Source organism: Myodes glareolus, chromosome 24, assembly GCF_982192425.1.
Source record: "Myodes glareolus chromosome 24, mMyoGla1.1, whole genome shotgun sequence".
Classification (NCBI taxonomy): Eukaryota; Metazoa; Chordata; class Mammalia; order Rodentia; family Cricetidae; genus Myodes; species Myodes glareolus.
The window spans coordinates 16482850-16509606 of record NC_142049.1 but is presented as its reverse complement, the minus strand read 5'-3'; the positions used below and the strand labels follow the sequence as shown (position 1 = coordinate 16509606).

General features: G+C 53.2%; 1 protein-coding gene across 4 annotated transcripts; it reads right to left on the bottom strand.

Moving 5' to 3' along the window:
- Positions 1 to 104: 104 nt before the first annotated feature.
- Furin (furin, paired basic amino acid cleaving enzyme) lies at positions 105 to 16474 on the bottom strand. Of its 4 annotated transcripts, none has more exons than XM_085682577.2 (16): positions 16329 to 16474; positions 9205 to 9539; positions 8726 to 8824; positions 8523 to 8618; positions 7971 to 8099; positions 7790 to 7866; positions 7016 to 7104; positions 6366 to 6538; positions 4241 to 4453; positions 3749 to 3849; positions 3539 to 3642; positions 3336 to 3453; positions 3051 to 3230; positions 2590 to 2714; positions 2385 to 2495; positions 105 to 2174 (listed from the first exon to the last, which is right to left on the bottom strand). In XM_085682577.2, exons 2-16 carry the CDS (start codon positions 9379 to 9381, stop codon positions 1582 to 1584), a joined length of 2385 nt encoding a protein of 794 aa, XP_085538703.1. In that variant the 5' UTR covers positions 9382 to 9539; positions 16329 to 16474; the 3' UTR covers positions 105 to 1581. The 4 variants fall into 4 exon arrangements, with proteins under 4 accessions (XP_085538703.1, XP_085538704.1, XP_085538705.1 ...); XM_085682578.2 differs by having other exon boundaries at positions 16334 to 16452; XM_085682579.2 differs by lacking the exon at positions 16329 to 16474 and adding an exon at positions 13977 to 13997.
- Between the last annotated feature and the right edge of the window lie 10283 nt (positions 16475 to 26757).

Here is a 26757-nt window from a genome sequence, read left to right as displayed (position 1 = left end):
AAGGTACCACTTAGCCAAACTGGCCCCCAGTTCCCACTCCTGTCCCCAGCTGAACCCAGTAAAGGGTCCTGGGAAGAGCAAGAGAATCACGCCAGAGACCAAGCTTGGTTTGCATAGTCTGCACGTTTAATCACTTTAAAACCTCTAACATTATCTTGTGTCCATTAAATAGAACCAACAATGCCAGGCCTGTTTAAATTACAAGGAAAAAAAATCACTGTGTACCAACCCAGTATCTTACAAAACCAGCCGGGATGGCCGTGAGGGGTGGGCAGAAGGGGCACCCCTGGGCAGGTAGGCTGGGTACCAGAGGAAAGGCTAGGGAAAAGAAAAAGGGGGTCCCAGGTGGGAGGGGACTGATTGTCCTAATGGGAGGGGTGCAAAAGGCACATCAGAAGAGAGGGCTTGGGGGGCATCATAGGCAATGCTTTCTCCACCAGGGCACAGTGTTAGAAAGGGCTTGGTGCCACCACCTGCCCACCCCTGGCACTGGAGAGCCAGCGACCCATAAGCCCTTGGCACAACCCCATTTGAAACACAGATGTCAGTCTACCCCCTTTCCTAGAGCCCACCTGGCCAGCCTGCCTCTTCAGGACACGGGGCTTAGTGATTCCCTACTCCTCAGCAATATGCTGCCGGCCCCTATACCTCAGGGCTGGGCAGCCAAGGGAAGGGCAGGGTGGGCATGGGTGTTAGGAGGTCAATGGTCCAGCTGCTACCCCCATTAAAAATACAAAAACAAAAATCAGCATCTAAAGTGAAATAATCACAAAGTGAAAATATATCCTCAAACAGCTCCTGAGATCCCCACAGGGGAAAGCAGCATCGGGTGGGAGGCAGGAGGGGCCGGCTGGGCCACCGTCCCTTCCCATCACCCACCCAGGGGCTCCGGTACTGTGAGTGCCAACAGCCCAGGCAGCCCCGGGCTCAGAAAACAGGGCCCTGGCAGGGGGGAAGGGTGCCGTCGACAGGATGGTCAGGACACCAGCAATAAGGCCCCCAGAGCTTTAGTTTGGCCCGTGCCAGCCCAGCTCGGCCTGGAGTGCAGAGGCAGGCTGAGGGCATGTAAGGGTGGGCACATTGGAGCTGGGCAGCGCCTGCTTTGCTTTGGTCCCTTCCTACAACTGCAGCGGCTGTGGAGGCTCATCCACAAGCTAGAGAAGGTCAGGGGATGCAAAAGCCCTTGGAGAGGTGGCCGCTGTCTTCAAGTACCTCCTGGCCAGCCTCCCTGTTGCCTGGATGGGGACCATTATTGCTTTCTGAGGGGCAGGAACGGGGTAGGGCTGCACCGGTCAGGGACCCAGAGAAAGGCCGCCCCTCTTCACTCTGCAGAACTCCAGCTGGGCCTTGGAAGCTGCCCTAAAGATTTTACTCCTTTTCCACATGGAGGGGTGGGAGGGGCTGAGGCTCCTGGGTCCCCACCTCAGGCAAATAGGTAGGCCCAAGGGTGGGGTAGGAAGCAGTGTCTGCCCCTCTTACCTCCCAAAAGAGTCCAAACACAGTCCCAAGATAAAAAAATACTTTGGTGAATTAAAAAGTGCCCGAGGAAGGGATCAATTTGATGGGGTGGGAGTGGGCTCGTCAAAGGGCGCTCTGGTCTTTGATAAAGGCGGTCCTCTCGCCCCGGCCCTCATCCTCTTCTGAGTCAGATGGGCACTCCTCCTGCCAGGCTTCAGGGGGCAGCCCCTTGTAGGACACGAGGCCACGGTCCATGGTGTACACCTTCACTCCCCGGAAGCTGAAGCCTGAGCGCAGCTGCAGGACCAGGAAGACAGTACCGAAGACCAGCACGATGAAAACGCAGCTGAGGCCGGCCACCACCTCGGGCAGGTGAGAAGGCAGCAGCCCAGCCTGCAGCCGGGGCTCCACTTCCACCTCCGGGTGCAGTGCGGGAGGCTGCTGCTGAGGCCGAGACTCTCGGCTGCTCTGGCTTTGCCGGGAGCAGGTTTGCTCCACAGGGTCCAGGGAGGCATGGCTGGGGCAGCTGAGGCAGTCTGTGGGAGCTGGGCCCTGGCATGTGGCACATGAGGTGTGACAGGGGGTGCAGACGCTGGCACGGATGATCTCCACATCGTTCTCAGTGCTGTAGTGTGTATCGAGGACTTGGGGTGTGAAGCCCAGTGGGCAGTGCTGGACACAGCTTTTCTGGTGCAATGAGAAGCCTTCCTCGCACACTGCCAGCACAAGAGAGGACGGGGAGCGTTAGTCAAGGGCATTGTAGCCTCTAAGCCACTGAGCTCTCTACCCAAAGTCCAGCCACAGTGGACCTATAGTCCCCAGGAGCCTTTTTTCTTTAGCTGCCTGACCATCATTGTCCTGTCGGACTCCACCATTCCAATCCCATCCCCGCAACCTTCCCAGCCATAACCACACCCACTACTGACCCACGCAGGCCTGGCTGGAGGTGAGGGTTTTGCAGCCGCTGCTTTCAGGAGGTGTAGAGGGCCTCTCAGGAGCTGTGCCATATAGTACGAGCGTAAACTTGGTGAGTGTCCCTATTCCGGGGTTCGTAAGAGACAAGGGTCAAGGGCGTGAGCACCACGTCAGCAGCCGAGAGCCCAGCAACTCTCCCACCCCCACTCTCAATACCATAGTTGTTGGCTTCGCTGGTGTTTTCAATCTCTAGGACCCATTCGCCAGAGGGGTCCTCATCCCAGGAATGAGTTGTCATGAAAGCCCAGTCATTAAATCCGTCAGCGGAGTAGTCGTGGGGTCTGGAGGAAGAGAGTTCCATGTAGCCATCTGAGGTCTAGAGGGGACACCTAGCCCACGACATATGGGACATACGCTATTCTTCCCAAGTGGCAACCTCACAGACTGGAAATGCTTTCTAGAAAGGCTGTTTCCCAGATGGTCTTAACTAGGGGACTATTTCACAAGGGGACACACACAACTGGCATGAAAATGGGTCCCAGGCAAGGATTCCCGTGATGAGGGTGTCCCAGAGCACACGGCTGCCCCCATCCCCAGGGTCCCTGATGCTTGCTGGAGTCTTGGAGATAAAGTGACGACGACCTGGAAGCGAGACTGCAAAGGGACATGGCGAGCACCTGGCAGCCAGTAAGGTGGAGCGGGTGCCCATGGGGCTGACAAGGTGGATGGCCAGGTCTCCACGGCGGTTGTAAGACAGGGTGAGCCGTGCCTGAGCATGCTCCAGCCGGACGACGTGGTTGGGCTCGCCCAGGCACGCCGTTACAGACTTGCGTACCTCCAGCCGCTTGCCAATGTCCCTGCGCAGAAAGCACCACGAGAGTCAGCAGGACAAGAGTGGTCTGTGGACGCCCCAGAACTCTCAGGCTGCATTTGCTCCCTCCCACTCAGGGCCCAGTTTTTACTTGGGTTCCACCAAGATGTCAATGATGCACTTCCGCTGGGGGGCCACTGTTGTCCAGTTCTGAGCCAGGGCCACCATGGCACCTGCATCCAAAAGCCCATAGCCATACGAATGGCTCACTGCAGAGACAGGGAAGGGTCAGTAGGGAAGCAGGAGTGCCCCATCCTACCCAAGAGTCTAAACCTCTGGGTCACCATCCCTCACCTTTCCGGCCCACACCGTTGGTGGCCCAATCATTAGCATTGAGGTGGGCTGGCTTTGAGGTCTGCACCACCAGGTGCTGCATGTCCCGCCAGGTGAGATTCTTACTGAAAAGGAGGGAAAGTCTAAGGGTCAGGCTTTTTGGAACATGGCAGGAGAAAATAGCTCCTTTACAGAGAGCGCTGCTGGGACAGGGGCTGCTTGCCCACTTACTTGGCCTCCAGGGTGAGAGCAATGATGCCAGCTGCCAATGGGGCAGAAGCTGAGGTGCCCGTGTGAGATTCTGTGCACTTCTGCCTCAAGTCAGTTGTCACCTGCCAGGGGACAATGGTGTTGAAACCATGAGGGATGTTGGGGGCAGTGAATGAGCTACCTGCCTGTCGTGCCTATAACACTCGGTACCCCAGATGTCAAGACACTTGGGTCCCAGCTTCTACCTTGCTAACATGCATAGTCCCTTCAAGGGCCAAGTCTCTCAAGGATTAAGGTGGATCAATCAGAGGTTGGAGTACAAGGCAGGTTTCCAGGGAGACAGGGAGACTGTATTTCTCAGGGATTCAGAGGTGGTTTTGCTGCCGTCAAGAGTCTAGGAGGGACTCCAGCTCACAAGGCCACACAGGGATGAGAGCAGATGAGATCTAATGGGGCCCCGAGCAGAGAACAGGAAGCCTTTTGACCCAGTTCCCGAGCCTGGGAAAGACTCACAATCTGTTTCTCATTCTGGTTGCCACTGCTGTAGGTGGTGGCCAGCGTGGAGGAGCAGGCCTCACTGTACCAGGGCACGTTGCCAAATTGTGTGGCGCTGCTGATGGACAGGGTGTAGATGCTGTTGGTGTAGCCGTCACAGTTGCAGCTGTCATGCTCTCGGCCCCCGTTCCCTGAGGCCCAGACGAAGATGGAGCCCAATCCCCCGCGACCCTGTGAACAAAGTAGGCCAAGGTTCCTCAAGGTGGGGCATGAGCTGGAGGGGGGAGATAAGGGGTACAGAGGTGCAGAAGGAAGATGCTGCAGCAGCCTGGGAAGATGGGAGCCCCATCTCTGGGGTCTCAGCTCACTTCTTGGATCCACCTAAAGATCTCTATAGATCAGTATGTATACACACTTAGGCTTGGGCATCAAATCAGCCTAGGTTCAGAGTGATGTGATTCCCACAGGATGGGGTAATGGACCTTTCTTTCTTTCTTTCTTTCTTTCTTTCTTTCTTTCTTTCTTTCTTTCTTCCTTTCTTTCTTTCGTCTCTTAAACTCAGACAATTACTATATGATATGTGTTACGGCTGTGCATGCCATGGTGCCTATGTGGTGGTCAGAGAACAACTAACTGGGGCTTGAACTCAGGCCATGCAGCTGTGTGCAGATGCTGTACCTGCCAACATCTCTTTCAGACCCTGTCACGTGTTATCTGTGGTGGTGCTGAGATCAAATCCATGGTCTCGGGACGGGAATGCAGCTTCATGACAAAATATGTAATGTCTATGCTCAACATAATACTGCAATCTTTGTCCCAGTTTTAAAAAAAAAGTTAGGACTGGAGAATTAGCTCAGCAGTTAAGGGAACCTGTTGCTCTTGAAGAAGACCTGGGTTTGATTCTCAGCACTCATGGTGGCTCACAGCCATCCATAATCCCAGTGTCAGGGACTTCAACAGGTGTGCATGTGGTGCACATACATGCAAACCAGTAAAACATTTATACATATAAAATAAAAATAAAATTTAAAAAATCAGGACCTTGGCCGGGCAGTGGTGGGGCATGCCTTTAATCCCAGCACTCACTAGGGAGGCAGAGGCAGGTGAATCCCTGTGAGTTCGAGGCCAGCCTGGTCTACAGAGTGAGTTCCAGGACAGGCAGGACTGTTAACACAGAGAAACCTTGAGTTGAAAAAACAAAAAAAGAAAGAAAGAAACAAACAAACCCCAAAAATCAGGATCTTATTCAAACGTCACTTATTCACTGTCAGTCTCCACCTCCTTAATATTTTAATAACATTTAGTTTTAAAATTTTTAATGTGCATGTATGTCTGTCTATATGAGGGTGCCAGATCCCTGGGGAACTAGAGTTACAGAGAGTTCTGAGCTGCCACATGGGTGCTGGGAACTGAATTCTGGTCCTCTGGAAGAGCAGCCAGTGCTCTTGATTGCTAAGCCATCTCTCCAATCCATAAAATTTATTATTTTTTATGAGTGTTTTGCCTGTATGTATGTACATGTAGTACATTCTCAGAGGCCAGAAGAGGGCACCAGATCCCTGGAACTGGAGTTACTGAGAGCTGTGAGCCACCATGCAGGCTCTGAGAACCACACGCAGGTTCTCTGCAGGGGCAGCCAGTGCTCTTAACCACCGGGACATCTCTCTGGCCTCTATAACATTTCATTTTATCACTTTTGTCAATATTAAAATTAAACACAGAAGCCAGGAGGCATGGTGGTGCACACCTGTAATCTCAACGTCAGGAAGCTGAAGCAGCAGAGTAGTGAGTTCGAGGCTAGCCTGGGTTACAAGGTTACATGGCAAACTCTGGGCCAGTCAAAACCTCATAGGAAGACTTTGTCTCAAAAACAAGGGCCAAGAGGTGATGGCTTATGCCTTTAAGCTCAGTACTTGGTGGCAAAGGCAAGTGGACCTCTGTGAGTTTGAGGTCAGCCTAGTCTACAAAGGGAGTTCCACTACAGCCAAGGCTGTTACATGGAAAACTGAAAGATAAAAAGAAAGAGAGAGAGAGAGAAAGAAAAAAAAACAGTATCTAAAATAGAAAACAAGGAAGAGAGCAAATGGAAAAGACAGAACTAGCCAGCCTGATTTCCAGGGCTGGCACTGACCCCCCACTTCACCTGGCTGACTCCCCGAAAGAAGGCCTCCTCGGCGAGACGCGCTGGCCCATCCACGGTTTTGCCATCATCCTCGGGGCCCCAGCTGGCGCTGTAGATGTGGATGTGGTTGGGGTTCAAGCCCAGCGAACGAGCCTCTACCGCGTCAGTCACCTCGCCATCCAACATGCGCACCCCTGGCCGCAGAGGGGGTGGGAAAAGGGATGCCACGTGGGTCCAGCTGCCAGGGGCACCCGTAGGCACAGGCCCAGCCTGAACCCCAGGGAGGAGCAAGAAAGAGGAGAGGCCAGTGCTGGGAAACCCAAAGCCCCCATCAGTTGTCTACCACTGCCTTTCACAAACACAACCCAAGGAGGACAGAGGACGTGACCGTCTCCCCAAGACTACACATTCTTCACTAGGAAGATTCTGGGGCCTCAGAGGAGCAAGGGATCCAAGGTTGTGCTGAGTAAGGGAGACGCTGGCTAACAGGACCCTACCCGCTCTACTATGCTACCAGCACTGAGGTTCCAGCTTTTCTGTTTGCTAAGGACCTCCCACAGACTAGCATGCTGCCTCAAGATCCAATGTGGAAGGTGGCCGTGGGCAGAGAAAACTTCCAAAGTGGTCCCTACTACCGTCAATGCGGACCCAGGGCCAAGGCTCATACCCACCTCCAATTCGGGCGTTGTAAGCTACACCTACACCACAGACACCGTTGTTAGCCACTGCTGCCACTTCACCTGCACACCGAGTGCCGTGCCTGCCAGGATCGAGAGCATAGCATTAGTGCGGTGGACAGAGTGCAGCAGATGGAGCTCGAGGAGTGGGAAGGATCAGAAAGAACCTTGAACCACATTCATCATCCCGTGTGTGCACAGCACTTCCCTTGTGGGGCCTGTAGTCCTCTTTGCTCTGATCAAAATCTCCCTTGGATCTGGGTGTGGAGGATCTGAGTTTGAGGCCAGTCTGGTCTGCAGAGCAAGTTCCAGGACAGTCAGGGCTACACATGGAAACCATGTCTCAAAAGACCAAAACTAAAACTCCCTGGATGACTGGGACTAAAAACAAAGACTCGGTTGTGGGGTTGTTTGTTTGTTTTAGAGTCTTACTGTGTTGCCCTGGCTATCCTGGAACTCACAGAGATCCATCTGCCTCTGTTTCCCCAATGCTGAGATTAAAGGTGTGCGCCACCACCAACCCCTTGTTGTTATAGCATAGCCACTATGCACTTGGCTAGCTTGAAACTCACTATGTAAACCAGACCTCAAATTCACAGGCATGTGCCAACATCTCCTTCTCAAGTGCTGGTTAAATGAAAAGAATATGCCACCATGCCCAGAAAGACTTCAGTTTTTAGGTGGGACATGTGACATCAGACTCACCCTTGAGTCCTTAATAGATGAGAGGGAAGCAGAGGCCCAGAGGCAGGACTTAGCACTCCTCACCTGTTGTCATTCATCTGTGTGTACCGAGGCTGGGGGTCGGGGTCCTGGTCATTGACGTCAAAACTGGCTCCAGGATCCTGTAAGAACAGGGCATCATCAGGAGCTGCTAACCACAGCGACGACAGAACAGGCCCTAGAGGCCCCTGCCCAGGGGCCACGACCACTTTTCTCCACTCCTCACATAATTGCCTGCCAAGTCAGGGTGATTCTTCTCGATGCCGTCGTCCAGGATGGAGACCACAATGCCGTGACCTGTGAAGCCCTGTGCCCAGGCTTCCTTCACATTCAGGTCTCGCTGAGTGACACCAGACTGCAGAGACAACCAGTCCATTACCAGAAGTATTTGGTTGTTAACTCAGAGAATCCGTTCCACCCTCAAACCTCTATCTCTACCGATTCCAGTTCTTAATTAAGCCGCCACTGCTTTCCACCTGACACATAGACTCTGGGAAGGCAGGGTGGGCTAGAGCAGGGGTTCTCAACCCTCTAGCTCCGAATTATTTACATTATGATATATAACAGTAGCAAAACTGCAGCCATGAAGTAGCAATGAAATAATTTTATGGTTGGGGTCACTAAAACATGAGGAGCTGCAGCATTGGGAAGCTTGAGACCCAGTGGGCTAGAGGCAGAGAAAAGGGGGGGAAGAATCAGAAGCCCCAGAGTGAGCCTCATCCACGCACAGCCCCTCCCAGTGGTGGGAAGAAGACCAGAACCCAGGAAGGCAGCATACCAGGTACCACTGCTGGGGGAACTTGGGGTCTGTGGGCTCCTGATACACGTCCCTCTTGGTCCTTCGTTTTACGACCTGCTGCTCCAGCCACTTTACCTAGGAATGATGTAGATGGTATAAGTATGTGTGTGGGGGGGTGTGAAGTGTTGGGGGCCCTCAGAACAGAAGGGGATGGGAGTCAGAAGGGCCAGGGCCACACTTACTTGAGGCTCCCTCTGTAGCCGGCTGTGCCGCGGGCGGTGAGGCGACAAGGACCGCTTTGTCACTGCTCTGTGCCTGAAGTGGTAATAGTCACCGAAGATCTGTAATAAAGCAGCGAGACTGAGATGGGCCTTCCATCTGGCAGTCCCTGGGGGAGGAAGAAAGGGGGTGGACGAGGCTGCTAGGGAGCTCACAAAGACAAGTGGGGGGGCATCTGTTCGCTGCTAAGAACCAAGGTAACATGGAAAGGGATAGAGAGGGACACCCCTCATTTAGATGTGTTGGGCTTTCTAAGCAACCTATGATAAAATCCCACTAACAGAGCAATGGCACAGATCCCATCCCAGTCACCCAGAACCTGCCACTTGGTCAGATGCCCTGAAAGACAAACTGCTTTATGGTGCAAAAACCCCTGCCCTCACCCTCCTCACCACGGGGCAACATCCTGAAGTTATACCAATAGGTCAGGTAAGAAACCTACCTGGCCCAGGTTGTGGAACCCATGCTTCCGTGCCAGGCTGTCAGCTACAGCTGGGCCTCCAGAGATGTGCACAGCCCAAGTGTTGGTGAAGACCTTTTGGCCACGAGCATCAGCTGCTAGCAGGACCAAGGTTCCTGCTGCTGCTACCACCCATAGCAACCAGGGCCTCAGCTCCATGGGGGGGCAGATGACTGGGACCCCGGAGCTCCCGTCTCCCTGGCCTGGTCACAGGGCCTCGGCTGTCACGTGCCTGCTCACTGCCAGGGGCCCGGAGCTGACTGGTGGGGGCATGGGGCCGAGATGGGCAGGGCTGGAGGGCAGGATGAGGGCAGGCTCTGAGGGAACAAGAAAGGACGAGTCAGTCCGTTCTCATCACACACCTTACTGTTTTCCTGTCTTCAATGCTTAGGCTAAAAGGCGTTTCAGGGGAGATGGATAAAACAAACAACTGAGGGGTTGGGAAGATGGCTCAGTAAGGACAGTTACTGCTTCCCCAGCATGAGGATCAGAGTTTAGAGTCCCAGGACCCACATAAAAAAGTAGGCTTGGCAGTAGTAGGGCCCTACTCTGCCCTTCTGAGAGCAGGGCAGAGACACCAGGATCCCTGGGGCTTGATGGCTGGCCAACCTATCCAAATTCACAAGCTTCAGGCTTGGGAAGAGAGCAGGCCTCAAAACAACAAACAAACAAAACAAAACAAACAAACAAACAAAAAAACAACAGTGGTCAGGGCTGGCTCTGTGGTGAGAACACACACATAGCTTCTGAGGAGGACCAGGCTGGTCCCAGCACCTGTACTGCATGGTTCACAACTGCTTATAATTGCAGCTCCAAGGGATCCAGCATTCCCAGCTTCACCAGACACACATGCACACTCCACAAACCCCCGAAATGTCTCTGGAAGAATCCAGCCCCTACCCCTCAGGGTCAGCCAAACAGACACATGGACCCACCATCTCCTTTCACAAGCCTTTCTCCATTAAGAATACAAGCAGGGCTTGAGTCATTCAAAATAAAAAACAAACAATATCCAAAGAAAGGAAGATACACTATAAAATGGCATGTACACAGGATTCCATTTTGTTTTCTTAAAACTATAGATGCATGTTTATACAAAACCAAAACAAAATCTGGAAGGACACCCACTGAAATGTTAACAATGGTTCCCTGGAGATGGTGAGAATTCTGAGCAGGAACTGTCGTATGCTCTCATACCTAGCTATATTTTATAAAAGAATAACATGCTAGCTCTTTAAAAAACGTACAGGGTCTACCCAGCTCATTAGGGTATCCTGGTTCAGCAAAAATGGTTAGCTATAGGAGTTCTTTGAAAACAGAGTCCCTGCAAGGAAAGAGTGGGTGACTTAAGTTTTGGGGGGGGGGAGGCTGGGAAACCATGCTCTGAGCACAAGGGATTCCTCAGGCTTCACCTCCCTCTAGGACTAAGATGACAGCCATCTTTAGAGGCAGGGCTCAGAGCTGCCCCCTTGCTTGTTCCTGACCCACCACCTTGCATAATCTGAGCCGGGCAGTCAGGGCAAACACTGGCTGCTGAGCCAGGAGCACAAGGTGAGGCTGAATCAATAGTCCTGAGTGTTGTTTTTCCTCCTTCAGCAAACAGACAGCAAGACCTCTCTACCAGGGGCCACATAACTGTCCCCAGAAGGGGCCCCCGGCTAACCACAAGTCAAGCTCCTGGGGTAGGTGGAAGCTAGGGGGCTCCAGTAGGCTGCTGGGGGGATCCTGTCTCAGGACCAAGTTTTTGCGTCGGCCCCAAGGTTCCTGACGTGCCCCCCCCCCCCCCCGCCATTCCAGTGTCCCAGCCCCAGAGGTGGCCATTCACCCAGATGGTGACATGAATTTACCTCAGTGCACACTGTCCCAGGAGCAGGACAGATCTGCTTGGCACTGGATTCTCAAGGAGCTACAACAGGGCCTCCTTAACCGCTGCTGTCTCACCCTAGGGCTGCGGGGACTCCACACACAATTCCTGGAGTATTTTCAGTTTACACCAAAATAACCTGACAGCTGATGGCAGGACACATCCACAGAGCAGAATCCATGCCCGAAGGGCAGAGTCCAAAGAGCTCCCAAGACATGCCTGGGAGTTACAGTTCCCTGTCCCCTTGGGAGATAAAGCCACTATTTATGGCTAATCAGAGACTCCAGTGCTAAGGGGTACAGGGACCCCCAAGCCCCCATTTAAGGAGATGTGGGGCTTAGAGGCAAAATCATATGGAAACAAGGCCTGGTCTCCTGTCACATCTAAATCTCTTGGGTTTAGACACCAGGCAGACTCCCGGCCCAGAGTTGGGAGACCTGACTACAGCTTCCGAATTCGGGCCGGGTCTGTCTGGGTATAGCCCAGGTTCTGGCAAACTGTAGATGGAGCCACAACTGCATGGTGTTAGAGGCGATTAACCAACTATTTAATTACCTTGCAGCAGTCCACGAGCAAGCACCCAGGCACAACTGAACAGGATGGGAATCTCCCCACCCCTAAGAAAGGTGATCTGCCTCCCTCCCCCAAGTGTCCTCAAGGCTATGGGCAGTAGACATCAGACAGCCCTGCCTCAACCTCTGACATAGAGAGAGGACCCCCACCACACACACACACACACACACACACACACACACGCTGAGAACAATGAATGAACAGGCTTCTCCCCACTCCAACCCAGACTCTGACTCACCCTCTGAGTCCCGGTTGTCTCAAACCAGGAGGCTGGATATATTTCTAGCTTCTCTGGGTCAGTCCTGCCCAGCACTCAGCTCTTGGGCCTGGCTACAGACTGGGCCTTGGTGCTGTCCCTAGCTGTTTTCTTGGTCAAAGTCTTTCTCTCCCTCCCTAGAACCAGCCAACAGAGACAACCAGTCCAGGTATCAGAACTGCACCAACCACCAGGTGTGGCTGTTGTTTCCCGGGGCCTGGAGACCTGGCTGAGACAGCCACAGAGCAAGTCACCGAAGACTGCTGGGAAACCTGGTCAGGTCTTTTTCCAGCAGAGACCCCAAGGCAGGTTCTGTTACCGGCACACATACAGTCCCATGGATTCTAACTCCTAGTCCTGGCTCAACTACTGTTCCTTATGTATCTTACACAAGTCATTTCCTCTTCCTGGGCCTCAGTTTCCTTGGTGGTTAAAAACTATTAAAAGCCAGCGGCTTTAAAACTTTTATTTTTTTTTTTAAGAAAAGCCCACGAATCTTCTTAAAAATGTAAATTTTAGATAGAAGCCCAATATAGGAAACAAACAAACACCGAATCTGCTCGGCCACTCTCCTTCGCTGTGCCCACACCTGGCCAGCAGCCACAGGCCCTCCCTGGGCCACATCACCTGCATTGCCTTGGTACTTCCCAAGTCAAAGAGAAGCCCAGCGGTCCAGAGGGATGAAAGTCGCCTTCCCAGGCGCCAAGGACCAGGGGCGGTGGGGAAAGTAGGCACTGACCAGACCAGCATCTGCCGTCAGACCTGTCTGGCAAGCAGGCCGCCCCTCGACCAAAGCCACCCGACGGGGGCAGCAGGGGCCTCCGCCAGGCCTCGGCAGGAGGCAAACCCAGACCTCCCCGAGCCGGCCTGCGCGCGCCCGTCTGCCGATCCCGCCCGCCGATCCCGCCCCCGGCTGCTCCGGCCGCACAGGTGTGCGGTCCTCCGCCCGAGGACCCCGTGTCCCTACCAGGAGCGCGTCCCGCGGGGTGGGGGGGCACAGGCCCGAGCCGCCGGGGCTCCGGAGGTCGGCGGGGCAGGCGTGAGCACCCAGCGCCCTCGGAATGCTCTGCCCGGCCCGCCCCAGTAGGGGCCCCGCCGGCGTTTCCTGAGGTCAGAGGGCTCGCCCCGGCCCCAGCGGAAAAGTACCGGCGCGGGCCCCAAGCCCCGCGCTCAGGTGGGCTGCGCTGCTCCCGTCCTCCCACCGCGGCGGCCGGGAACCCGCGGCCAGAGCCCGGCGGCCGGCGAGGCCCGGGGCTGCGCCGCCCGGTTCCGCGCTTCCCCCCCCTCTCCCCACGCCAGCTCCGGGCCCGGCTCCCCGGCGCGCCGCCTTCCCGGCCCCGGGGCCGCGCGCCCTGGCCGCTTACCCTGGGGAGCCCGGGCGGGGAAACTTTTCCGGGCGAGCGCCGGCCGCGGCTGCTCGGCAGCCCTCGGCCGAGCGCGGAGCCCGGCGGCGGGGGCCTGCCTCGGGCGGTCCCCGCGCCCGGCAGCGGCGTCACGGCGCGCAGGCGGGGAGGCGCGGCGGCGCGGCCTCGGCCCGGCCGGCGACCAGGGCAAGGCTCGGCCTGGGCTCGGGCGCGGGCGGGGGCAGCGGCCCGGCCGCGGCGGCGCGGCTTGTTTACTCGGGCCGCTGTCACGGCGGCGGCGGCGGCGGCGGCCCCGGCTCCTCCTCCTCCTCCGCGCCGCGCCCCTCCCCCTCGCGGCGCCACCTCCGCGCTCCGCGGCCGCCGCCGGCCCGGCCCGCTCGCCGCCCGTGCCGGGCGAGCGTTCGGAGCGCCCCACGCGGCGGGCCCCGCGGCCTTTAGGGCGCCCTGGCCGCGGCTGCCGGCGGGGCGGGTAGGAGCGCGGCCCCTGCGCGCCTCGCCCAGGCCCCTCGGTCCGCGCCGGGCTCGGCTCTCCGCCCCGCGAACTCCCCGGCAGGCGGTCTCGGAGATGCCGGCGGGATGGTGAGGGAAGGGGCCGGGAGTCGTGTGGAGCCCAGGCTGGCCCTGCCTTCCCCGCGGTTCCGGCTCCAGAGCCCTGAGTTTGGGGGGCAGTCCCGGGAAGCGCCCTGGGATGGCGGACCTGGGGCAACTCCACTCCCTCACTGGTCGGACCTCACGGCGGCGGCGGCAGGGCAGCCTCGCGCCTCCTACTATAGGAGGCAGACTTTTATTTGCTTCTGTAGAGACAGGTGGATAAACAGAAATAGCCCACCCCCTTTTATGTTTGGTCTCCCCTCCCTCCCCGCCCCCTGCAACAACGGAGAGCCAGGCACTGGGCCAATCTCAGTTCACATTATCTTCTCCTTATGTACATTCTTTAATCCACATAATCCATTCAGGCTGATTTATTAATCCCACTTTACAGATAAGGAAACTGAGGCACACAAAGTTTAAATAATTTTCCTTAAGTCACACAACTTAGCAGGCCTCAGATTTGGCAGCGCTTCACTCCAAGCTACTTAGAATATACCAGCCAGAACCCTTCCCTCCCTGGGTTCCTGCCCTAGAAAACGGCTGTGCTACTTGGCTGAGGTCGACATTCTGCTGGAGCTGAGAAAGAAGAGGGGAAACAGGGCCAAGAACTTCCCAGGCTGGGTTGTTCCAAGGTCGTCAGCAGCCTCTGCCCAAACCCTTCTTGCTGTCTGTGAGATAACCTGGCTACATGATGCTATCCCATCCTCTCCTTGTGGGTCTTTCACACAAATGCTACCGAGTGCCCCTCGGAGCTAGGCACTATCCTAAGCCGGCTCCATGTGGTTGGGCTCCACTCAAACCGCAAACCCCATGAAGTTCACACAGCGGTTGTTTAGGTATCTTTTCTGCTTCCTAGACGGTTTCTTCTGAGGGTGGGGTTTAGACCCAGGAAGGTTAAATATGCCAAGGAGCCAGGAGTGGTAGCACTTGGCCTGTAATCCCAGAACTGGGGAGGCAGAGGCAGGAGAATGATCACAAGTTTAAGGCCAGCCAAGACGACATATTAAGACTTTGTCTCAAAATCCCAAAAGAAACGTATGTGTATATGTGTGTGTGTATACATATACATATACATACATACATATATATACATATATATATATATATATATATTCCTAAAGTCATTTGTGTGGCAAACCATCCAGCAAAGTTGGGCTCCAATCATTGTGGCACTGTTTTGCATTATGACAATCTTAAATTCCCAGAGCCTCAGTTTACCCTTCTGTAAATGTGTGTGCAGTTAATGGAGGGAGTCTGTTATAATTTGAGCACCTTTAAAAACACTGTGGACACAGGGTCCTCAAGGCCAGGAGATTAGTCTGTCAGCCCTAGTCCTTCTGGTCCTCCCAGACTTCTCTTAGAAGGAGCCGGGAACTGTGGGGGCCATGATGGGGGAGCCCCTACCAGCACACACCATGCACAGTTGGGAAGAACAATACTCCTGTGGTGAGACTGAGGCCGGAAGTGAGTCAGAGTTCTTCCTCGAGCTGTGAGCAACAGCACCCATTTAGGGGAAACAGGGACAGGGTTGGCCCTATCTAGCAGGGAGTCCCCCCAGTGCCCCTCCCAATTGTCCTGTGACCTAAAAAAAAAGGTCACCCCAGAATGAAAGCCTCTGTGGTTCCACCCATCCTTGGAGGTTGGGCCCAGAGGCATCTCTCTCGGTGATCTTCCCTGCTATTGCTGCCTGGCTGGAGACAGAATCTATACAGGCACCTCACTAAGGGAGAGGGGTACGTGGAGAGACCCAGCAGGCTAAGCTGCTGCCCGGGTTAACCCACAGCCGCTTCCACCCTGTTTCTCTCCAGTTTGGAAGTTCACATACATTGCATTTGCAACACTTCTGCTGACAAGGATGTGGAAGTCTTTCTCGGGCTAGTGAGTGGCAGAATGCCTCACCTTGGTGAAATAAGTTCTATACGTAGTTCCTTTCTCCTACTCACCTTCTACCTAGTGACCTGAAACCTAAGCTGCCGCTGACACTTAACTCCTGACGAGTCTTCCACAGTAACACTTATCTGTTTTACAGAATCCTTAGGACCTGGAGTGACCGGAGTCTAGAGATGGGAGAAGCGGGACCCTTTGGAGGGGCGGAAGTAAGAGGAAGGAGCCAGTCTCTCTTTATCCTTAGATAAAGTTGATCCATAATTAAACCACAGAGTGCTAAAATCCACCCAGTCCCTTTGTCCCCTTGGGGAACTGCGGGAGTCTCTACCTCTCAAACCTTCCCCACCCTGAGGCACCCAGAAGCCTTCAGTAGTAGTCACCCTTGGTTTAAGTCACCATACACGCAGCATGTGTGTATAAAGGGTGCTTCCTGTCCCTGGAGGGATGGGACAGCTTTCTGCTTGCTTCCTTTCTTTCTCTTACCTGAATCTTCAGCAGTGTCTCCATAGCTCCTATAATACAATAGCAAAAGCTTCAAGTCATGCAAAACGGAGTAAAGCATTGCCCATACTTCACCATCTAGCTCCAGAGAACCCACGACGATCCATCCTGCTGGTCCCTTCGGCTTCCCTGTTGGCCGCTGGTGCCCCGGTGAGGCTCCTGTCACGCCAGGCAGTAACTTTCCAGTTCCGGCTAAACCACTTTGGGAAAAAACCCTTTATATGACAGGCCAACTGGTGTCTGTAGGTGGGGGGAGGAGCTTCAAGCTAGAAGTAATGCGGTGGTGACATATCTGGTCACGTTGGAACCGGATCCCAACATGACTAGCCTTTCTCATTTTCTCGTTTATTGGGGTGGGTCTGCACTTACCTTTTCCCGCTGGCTCCTCTCCATCCTGGTCACTCGGTGCTTTAATGGCTTCCTGTGGCCAGCTGGATGTCTTCAGCCTCCCCTTCTGTGCCCAATGAGTGCTACCCACAATTAGGAACCTAATAAATGCTTTGGGTACAGCCCTGTCTGCCAGGCATTTGCTGGATATGTGCTGCGTGCCTTGCCCTGGTTCCCTTAGGACTTGTCCTCAGGAAGGCAGAGCTGCCTCTGACCTGAGACTCTGCAGGGTCCTTAACTTTAGCTTTGTGACCTGCTGCTCCAACCAGCCCACTGCTCCTCCTTCATAACAGCTGACCACCATCACTTGAGCTTCTGCGTTGGTTCCTCGTCCGTCCATACAGGGTTGCTCTCCTTCAATACTATTGACGCCTCAGGTCAGATTGTCTCTGTGGTGGGCACTGTCCAACATCGGTCACCTCTCTGGTCCCAACCCCAGATGCAACCCCCACAGTAACCCACAGTAATAATGTCCCCAAGTTCCTAGACTGTGTCAGATCCTTTCCAGTGACAAAATCTCAGTGAAACCTCTGATCCATAGTCAGGTATGAAAAGGTCACAGCGGGAGGTGGATGTGCCAGTCTGGAGGCATTAGGAGTCGTAGCTGGGAATCAGATACCCAGATGGCTCTCGAGTGCCAAGCCACCTCCTCTGGCAGTCTGACAATGGTTACTTAGTACGCAGAGCAAACGATGTTACATATCTTCATGACTTCTGGGGACATCACTTTCAGAATGTTAAAGGCAGGGTGACTCAAAGATCATACTCTATTGACTAGAGTGGGGAAATGGGTGAGACATCTTAGCGTTAGGCGTATTTAGAAAGCAGATCTAGGAATGGGAAGTGGGTAGGGAGGGGCAAGAGGAAGCCTCCCCGATGATGGACATGTTCCTTATCTTGATTGTGCGATATTGTCATGGGTGTGCACATGTGTCAAAACATATTAAATTGTGTACTTTAAATAGATGCGGTTCATGGTATGTCAATTATACTTCAATAAAGCTGATTCTGATTGTTTACGGTTTTGGTGCTTCACAGACATTGCTCTGAACACCCATGTATGGAGTGCCCATTGGCTATGCTATAATGAGGGTTCCTATTAGCTCTGAAGAGAATTAATGCCTGGTGTGACGGTCACATTCATAACCCAGCCCTCAGAGAGGCTGAGGATTGGTTTGGGTTTGAGACCAACCCGGACTACATCATAAGACCCCTCTAAAATGAACTAAAACTCACTCATGGTGATGCAAGTCTGTAATCTCAGCACCAGGGAGGCGGCGGCAGGGGGATCTGGAGGAGAGGCCAGCCTCAGCTACAACCAAGTTTGAGATCAGCCTGGGCTACATGAGACCCTGTCTCCAAAAGTGGGGTGGTGGTAGGTTCACAACTGACAGGAGGGGACAATGTGAGGAACAGCTGGGCGGGAGGTCATGGAGAAGCTGTCCATCCGGCTGTCCTCCGGCTCAGGAAAGCTTAGTCTGTCAGATGACATCAAACCAGCGTGTCTGGAACAGTATTATCAAGGGCTTCGGAAATAAAACAATGGATGTAGTGTGGGCAGCCAGGAAAGAAACAGATGATTCTGGAAATTACAGGTTCCTTCACTAACTTTAATCCTTAAACCAAATACTGTAAGGGAAAAGTCAGCTAAGACCTGGGGAAGGGCGGCGCCTTCTCCGTGGGGCAAGTCCACCTGGGGAGCAGAGCCCCGAGTTCCATGCCAGCCCGCTCTTTCCAGGGTGCTGCCCACCTGAGGGGCTGCACTGGGCACACACGTCAGAGAGACCCAGGAGGGAGGCCTGTGAGTGGCAGACTTCTGCTAGGGGACCAAATTCCTTTGAATTACTGGAGACCTCAAGGTCCTCAGGAGCCCTGAGCAGAGAAAGGGGTTCACTCATCTGCCAGGTTAGTTAGGTTCGTGACTGTGATAAAACCCCGATCAAAAGCTACTTGGGGGAGAAAACGGTTTACTTCTTATGCTTTATAGTACATCGTTGAGGGATGGCAGGGATGCAGGCGGGGATCTGGAGGCACAAAAAATGAAGCAGAGATCATGGCTGAACGCTGCTTGCTTACTGGTTCCCTCAGCGACCTTCTTTATACTAGTTAAAGACCACATGTCCAGGATGGCATCCCAGGCCCCAGTGGTGGGCGGGACCTTTACATCAGTTAGTAATTAGGAAAATACCCACCAACTCGTCCACAGGCCAATGGGATGGAGGCAGCTCCTCATTCGTGGGTTCCTCTTCCCAGGTGTGTCAAGTTGACAGCTGAAGCTAGCCGTGACACTGGTGGCACACCGGCAGATGGTGGACTTCTTCCAGTGCCCCAGGTGTGGTGAGGAGGCTGACCATAGGCAGGTCCAGATCACCATGCACCATCTAGGAGATAACCAAGGGGCTCGGGATGAAGCTCAAAGGAAGGGCACTTGCTGCCATGTACAGGCCCCGGGTTTGATCTCTAGGACTTGTTAGGCATCCTGGTGCCATCCCAGCACTCAGGAAGCTGAGGCAAGAGGAGTCTAAGTTCAAAGTTAGCCTGAGCCGTCTAACGAGTGATCCTGCATCATCACCATCATCATCACCATCATCATCACCATCATCGTGTGGGCCTCCCTGGGGGAGAACCTGACCCTGTGGTGTTGAGGAATAGACACGTGGGGGAGAGAGGGTAGAGTGGGAAGAAACCAGAACGGTAACCAGGACAAACTCAGAGAGCACATGGCAGGCAGAGCCTAGATGTCAAATTTAGCGCTCCAAGTAATGGACAATTTTTATAGTGCATAGAGTTTTATTAATTTGTCCCATTTATTTATTTTTTACAGTCTTCTACAGAGTGAGTTCCAGGACAGCCATGGTTTTGTAGAGAGACTCTATCTCAAACACACCACACACCACACACACACACACACACACGTCCATCTGTCTACTGTGGGAAGGCAGGTATAGGGACCCACAATATTTCTGCATAGTAGGTACCATATGTGACCCTCCGGACATGACATGGGGACTCTCACCCAGTGACTCTCACCAGTCAGTATGCAGGTGTGTGGGCTCTGACTGACCTGGGGGGGGCGGGCAGATGGAGAGGCTCTAAACACCCCTATTAGAAAGTGGGGGTCTGCAGGAAGAGAGCTGGTGAAAACAGCCTGGGATCCCACAGCTCAGTCAAGTAAGTGGATCAGGTGCCTCTCCTTAAACTGTATCCCCCGGGGGCATCTCTAGAAGGAGACAAAGAGGTCCTTTGAGTAGCCAGCTGAAGCTTCCCGCCTTCATTGGCTCTCTGTGGGGCATCGTCCTCATGCCTTAGAGCTATAGCCTCCTTGCTGCTGGCTGCACACACAGCTGTTACAGGTTCTGAAACTGAGGCCTAGAGAAGAGGACTCGGGATTTGGCCGGGGGAGTGTGAATGGGGACGGTCCACCCACTTATACCACCCTGCCTTCTGTCTCTGCATGAGGGAGCTCTGGCTGAACCAAACTCAGCTCACTTGGACAGACTCTGTGGGTGGCGCAGTCTTGCTCACCTGTGTTATCACAGGAGATACGGGCTTATTTTTCCGTCCCGTTCACTAATGCCCCTCCCCCTGCACTTGGCAGGAGATGATATAGAACGCCTGAGCGGTCCTCACCAGGGCTCCGTTTCCTCATTTTTTCTGGCATGGTATTAACAGTACTGGCTTATCATATTAACGAAATGCTCAGCATAGGGCCAGGCAGCCACCAAGGTGTCTGTGACTGTGTTGTGTCCTCAGGAGGACCCGCCCACCTTGGCTGGCACCCGGGCCTTCCTCATAGTACTGGGAGCTCACGGTCTTCCTACGAAGGAGAGGCCAGTCCCCTCACGTGGCTGCCCACGGTCAGCACGGCCTTCAGTTGCCCTGGCTCCCAGGTGGCCCGTTGGTGCCTCTTTATCCTCTTGGCAAGCTACTTGTACCGTCCATTTCTTTCCTGTGTGGTCAGAGATCATTAGTTGTCTGAAGCAGTATCTCTCGACTTGTTTCACACACTGGGACATAAGGACCTGGCTGACTGAGACCAGTGGGGCCTTCCTAGCAGCTGTCACATGTTTGGGGAACAGACAGGACCTAGAATTTATTCCAGTTATACCACAGGACATGAGTCTCTGAGGGGTCCCTGGTGGCCATGCCTTGTAAGGACAGTGGCTCTGCCGCCTCCTGCATTGTACTTATTGAGGACTCTCCTCACAGGGCTGGGGCAGCCCCAACTTCCTGATCTGGCTCTCTCTTCCTCTTGCCAGTGCAGGCCTTCTCTACCTTGAATTCTGTCCATTGTCTTAACGCGGTGGCTCTCAATCTTCCTAATGCTGTGGCCCTTTAATACAGGATGTCCCCCAACCAAAACATTATTTTCATTGCTATTTCATAACTGTGATTTTGCTACTGTTAGGAATCATAGTGAAAAGATCTGTGTTTTCCAAAGGTCTTAAGCAAACCTCAAAGGGATCACAACCCACAAGTTTAGAGTCACAGCCTTAACAGGAAGTAGATCACGGAGTCTTCCCGGTGCCAATACACAGGAGGTTTTATGTAGACCAGGCTAGCCTCAAACTTGCTACATGACTGCAGAGGACCTTGAACTCCTGATCCTCTTGCTCCTCCTCCTGACTGCTGGGATTATGGGTCACGACCAGCTAAACATTGGCTCTTCTTTCTCTTGTTGCTTTTTAGAGACAGGATTTGTCTGTGTAGTCTTGGCTGTCCTGGAACTCACTCTGTAGACCAGGTTGGCCTTGAACGCAGAGATCTGCCTGCCTCTGTCTCCCGAGTGCTGGGATTAAAGGCCTGTGCTACCACAGCCCGGTTAAACATTGGCTCTTTCGGTACTAAGTGTATCTTCTCCTCGCTCTTACCTGCCTCAGTGCAAGATGAATAGGTGAAGTAGCGGCACAGAGGTCAGAGCACACCGGGCAACAGACGCAGAGCAACCTTGCTGCCCTCTGCTCAGTCCCCCCACGTTGCAGTACCAGTTTCCACCGCATCTTTCTTATCCCTGCAACTTCTCTTCCTGTTTGCTTTTCACTTCGTCATCCACTCTACTAAGTTAGCGTTGAGCTCTTGCTCCTCCTGCCTCGGCCTCCCTAATGCTGCGATTACGAGCGTGTATCACCATGCTTGGATCTCAATTGTTTCGTTTTGAAAAAAAACACACACATCTATTTTTTATACCTTTTCATATTTCATTTTTATTTAGCAATATATCTATATTAGAGGGATGCAGGTGGGCACTGCTCAGCAGCAGAGCCCTTGCTGATCCTCCGTGTGGTCCTAGGTTTGAGGTCCAGTATCACAAAAGCGAATGAATGAATAAATGAATGAATGAAAACTGCAAACCCAGCAAAATGCTGAGGACCGATGAGTTGAATGGAACCAGATGATGTTATCTGGCTGACACCAAATTGCTACTAGCGGAGAGATGACCAATTAGTGCCGGTCTTGTCTGAGACAGGCCTCGGGATGCTGCCATGTGCCGGGCGGTGACTCAGTTCTCCCCACTTCTCTCTGTTACTGCGCACTTCTGTTTGCACAGTGGGCTGTTACATCACTTGGACCTCACTTGGCTTCCAAGCATCATTTACACGTTAGCCCCGCCTCTGTTCTCGCCTTGCTCGCCAGCAGCAATTAAAAAGGCCTAATCCACGCCAACACAATCACAGACACAAATGCAAACTTGGGCAGTGAGATTCCATGTCAACAGTAAATTGTAAGGTGGCCATGCTGACGGGACTGATAATGAGTGTAATTGCAGTGGCTTGCCTACCCGTCAAGGCCTCACACACACACACGGCTCTTTCTTTCCTTTTCTTGTTTTTTTTTTTTTTTTAAACTCCTTTTTTTTTGTTGTTGTTGTTTTTTTGGTTTTGTGAGACAGGGTTTCTCAGTAGCTATGGAGCCTGTTCTGGAACTAACACTTGTAGACCATACAGGCCTCGAACTCACAGAGATCTCCCTGCCTCTGCTTCCCGAGTGCTGGGATTAAAGGTGTGAGCCACCATTGCCTGTCTCTTCTTTCTTTTCTTTTCTCATACATCCTAGACCTGCCTTGAGCTTCCTAAGCAGAGGAGAACGACCTTGAACTTCTGCTTCTCCTGCCTCCACTTCCTAAGCACTAGGAAGGTACAGTACCATGTCTGGTTTAAGTGATGCTGGGGATCAACCCCAGGGCTTTATGCATGCGAGGCAAACACTCTACCAACTGAGTGATATCCTCAGCCCACACACAGGGTCTTATTTATTCCTCTCCAAAGGCTAGTGAAAGAAAAGAATCCATTTTACAGATTGGAAAACTCAATCTTGATCTAGACCTGATGTTATAGACCTGAAATCTCAACTACGTGGGAAGGAAAGTCAAAAAAGTTGGCAAATTCTTGGTTGGGCAACTTACTGAGACCTTATCTCAAAGTGAAAAGGGGGCTGAGGACGCACTACAGAGCTCTGGGGCAGAACTTGTCTAGTCTGGACACAGCTCTGTGTCCAGTCCCCAGAGCCACAAAGAAACCACCTTTCTCCCGGCAACTGGAAGACAGAAACCACTGCTCAGTCTTAGGGGCACTGAATATCTTGCCAAAGCTACCTGTTTAGGAAACATTGTCACTGTTTCAAGCTGTTTGTCTAACTCTGGGGACTACTAGGGCAGGTGGGTGGCAGGGCCAGGGACCCAACTATGGTCTTTGCCATCAGTTCCTGGCAATGGGAGCTCCCTCTGGCCAGACCTGGAATGAATGGGGCCTGAGGCAGTAGATAGAAGGGAAGCAAGGTAGGTGGTCACGTATCTGCTGGAATCTGGACTCCGGAAGTACTTTCTCGGGTGGCCCGTGTGACCTGGACGCCTCTCACCCACATCAAATGAGCAAACACACACACCACAAATGCCATTGAGAAGATAATGGCCGAAGTCCACGACTGTGACAATGAGTCTGCGTCAGGTGCTGGCAGAGGAAGGACTAAAAGTTCTGTATGATCTTGCAGAGTCCTTGGCAGGCCAGCCTGGGCTTGGGACTGGCAAGGTTGAAGATGGGCGTATGTGGGGCTGGGTTCATAGAGTTTTGTGGCAGATACTTGCCTAGCCTTTGGCACACACCCCCCACACACGTGCACAAACCCATACGGAAAACACACTCATGGTCATTGTTCCCTGGCAGCAGCCCCCCTTCCCCTCCTGCCTCACTCCCTTCCCCACCTCCTATGTTCCTACTGCCCTTTGCTTATTCCCTGTTCTGGGCCTGTTGGCACCTGAAGTTGGAACTCTGTCTCCAGAAGAGGCACAGCGTAGCCAAGCAGGCCTGGAGTCGGGGCCTCCAGCCAAACTTAGATCCCAAGTCACAGGCAGACCTGAGCGTCATTGGATTTCTTAGGCGTCAAGCAGATCCCTGGTTCCAGTACCAGGATTGCTGACCTGGTGGTAGCTTATGACAGGGACTGGCTGCCACCTTCCTGAGCAGCGGTCCAGGGTGGGTAGTTGTCCAGGAGGGTTATCTAAACACATCAGGCTGAGCCCCAGCCCCATGCACTCGCTTCTCTAGACAAGAGACTCCAGACAAGGATCATAGAGCTCAAGAACACATCAGAGCAGGGCAGGTCCACCTTCTCCATTCCAGTACCAGGTCTGAGGATGCCAGCCACTCCCACTGTCGGATGCGGCCACCTGGTTCACCTCTGCTCCAGCCTGGGCCCCACATAGCCGTCTGTCTTTGCTCATCCTAGACTAACACAGTTGACTGTAGACACTAGACTCCCAGTAGCTTGCGGAACGTGCCAATCACTAGCAAAGCCCAGGTCAGGGCCCCACCCTGCAGTGTCCAGTGCCATCACGTGATTTGCTGTGAGCAGGTGTGTGCATGGGGGGACTGTTCCTATTCTTTTACCTGGGTTTGGTCTCTGCTGGGATCTAAACTTTTCCTACTTAGGAAAACATTTACTTTCTTACATTACAAAAGAAAAAAACCAAAAAAAACATTTTTTGTAAAGACAACACTGCCCTCAGCCTGTGCCCTCCTTACCTTATTTATGCACCAGGCCACACTGGTAACCCTGGTGTTTCTGTCTGTCCAACCACCTTCCCACCACAGTGTCTTTGCCCCGCCCAACCTCTGCCCGAGCCCCTCTTCTTTCATGCCCACTGCAACCCTCCTATCTTCCGGAAGCTTCTCCCATGTCACCTGAAGCTATTTAACTATGTTAAAAGCACACACGGCCCATGGGCCGTCTTCACCCCCCTCGCGTTTCCCACGGTGTGGTGTCTTCCGCCACTGGGTAGACTACACTCGAGTCTCCTTTGTTTATTTATTGCCTTTCTCCCCCCCCCCCCCCGGAACAGCAGGTCCAGGCAGGCAGGGGCTTCTCCGTTTTGTTCACTCCTGTGTCTCTAAGGACCAGAAACGTGCGGTCACCCACTGGGTGATGCATTGATATTTGCTGAATGAATGATTTCACCGTGGAAAATTGCATGGCAGAAGACTTGTTTCTACATAAAACCATGAAGAAGTAGAAAATGAGCCAGGAGGTGGTGGCGCACGCCTTTAATCCCAGCACCTGGGAGCAGAGGCAGGAGGATCTCTGGTCTACAAGAACTAGTGCCAGAACAGGCTCAAAGCTCCAGTGAAATCATGTCTTGAAAAACCAAAAAATAAGTAGAAAATGCCTAGGCGGCCCATGCCTGTATCCCAACACACAGGAGGGAAAGACAGGAAGATTGGGAGTCCAAGGTCACCCTCAGCTACCCAGTAAGTGTGAAGTCAAGCTGGCTTCTGAGACTCTCTCAACACAACTCAAAACAAGGCTGACTGCGGTGGCGTCTACCTTTCACCCTCACTTGGGAAGCAGAGGGCTTCAGAGCACTGAGTTAGAAGCTAGTCTGGTCCAGGGGTCCATGTCAGCCAGGGAGACCCTGTCTCAAACAGACAAAAACCAAACCAAAGGGGCTGGAAAGATGACTCAGTGTTTAAGAGCACAGGCTGCTCTCTCAGAGGACCTGGGTTCAATTCCCAGCACCCACATGGCAGCTCACAAATGTCTGTAACTCTAGTTCCAGGGGATCTGACACCCTCATATAGGCATCCATGCAGGCAAAACACCAATGCACATAAACAGACAAACAAAACAACAATAACCAAAAAGAAAAAAACAACCCTGGAAGATGCCTGGACTCCGCCACCCTTCCAGATGAGCTCACTGTTTCTGGAGACAGTCAAGTGGAAGCCAAATAGCCTTTAGGGGAGGGATTATCCTTTATGTTAGGATTATAATCCTAACGTAGGATTAGGAACATTAAATTTCTCTGATCAGTAAGGTGGCAGTGTCAGAGAAAGGCAGATCTCTGTGAGTTCGAGGCCAGCCTGGTCTGTAGAATGAGTTCCAAGGCAGCCAGGGCAATGCAAAAAAACCTTGTCTCTAAAACCAACAAACACCATATATATTCTCTGCTTAGGAAATTTCTGGAAGTTTGCAGAACATCTCCTACCTTCCCTGAGTGGGAATTTTGAGACCACAAACGACTTTTCTAACGTGAGGCTTTTCTCTTGGTCCTCGGCCCTGGGTGGGGAGTCCTTCGACCCAGAAGGCTTGGGAAACAGGGTGGAGTGGAACCGCCCATCAGAGCCAGATGGTCTCACAAGGAAACAGCAGAGGCCTGCTCAGGGCTTCACAAACAGACACGGGTGGGGTGCAGCCAGCCTCCGTGTGTACCAGCCTGGGTTTATTCAAGGACTGCAGTCCCAATGGACACGGGGAACCTCAAACGGGTCCCCCTCCACCTACTACACATCCTAAAATCCCACCAGGAGAGCCATTTAGGTTTCTGAAATTTTGTTTGAGACAGGGTTTTTTTTGCTGTGTAACTTTTTAAAGATGCTGCATGGTCCAGGTTGGTCTCAAACTAAAGGTGCTCTTTCTGCCACACGACTCAAGTGCTGGGACTACAGGTGAGCCACTACACCTGGCTAGTGTTCCGCTTTCAGTGTGCGTGTGTGCATGTGTGTGTGTGTGTGTGCGCGCGCGCGTGCACAGCCAGGGGTGGGTGGAGGCCAGAGGCTAACCTGAGGTATCATTGTTTGTTTTATTCATTTATTTATTTATTTGGTTTTTCGAGACTGGGT

Coding starts and splice junctions, on each gene's coding strand:
- Furin (XM_085682577.2), bottom strand. CDS start 9,381: ATGGAGCTGAGGCCCTGGTTGCTATGGGTGGTAGCAGCAGCAGGAACC. Junction 4,454..6,365: donor TCTTTCGGGGAGTCAGCCAG/GTGAAGTGGGGG, acceptor CTTTGTTCACAG/GGTCGCGGGGGATTGGGCTC. Junction 3,454..3,538: donor CAACGGTGTGGGCCGGAAAG/GTGAGGGATGGT, acceptor CTGTCTCTGCAG/TGAGCCATTCGTATGGCTAT.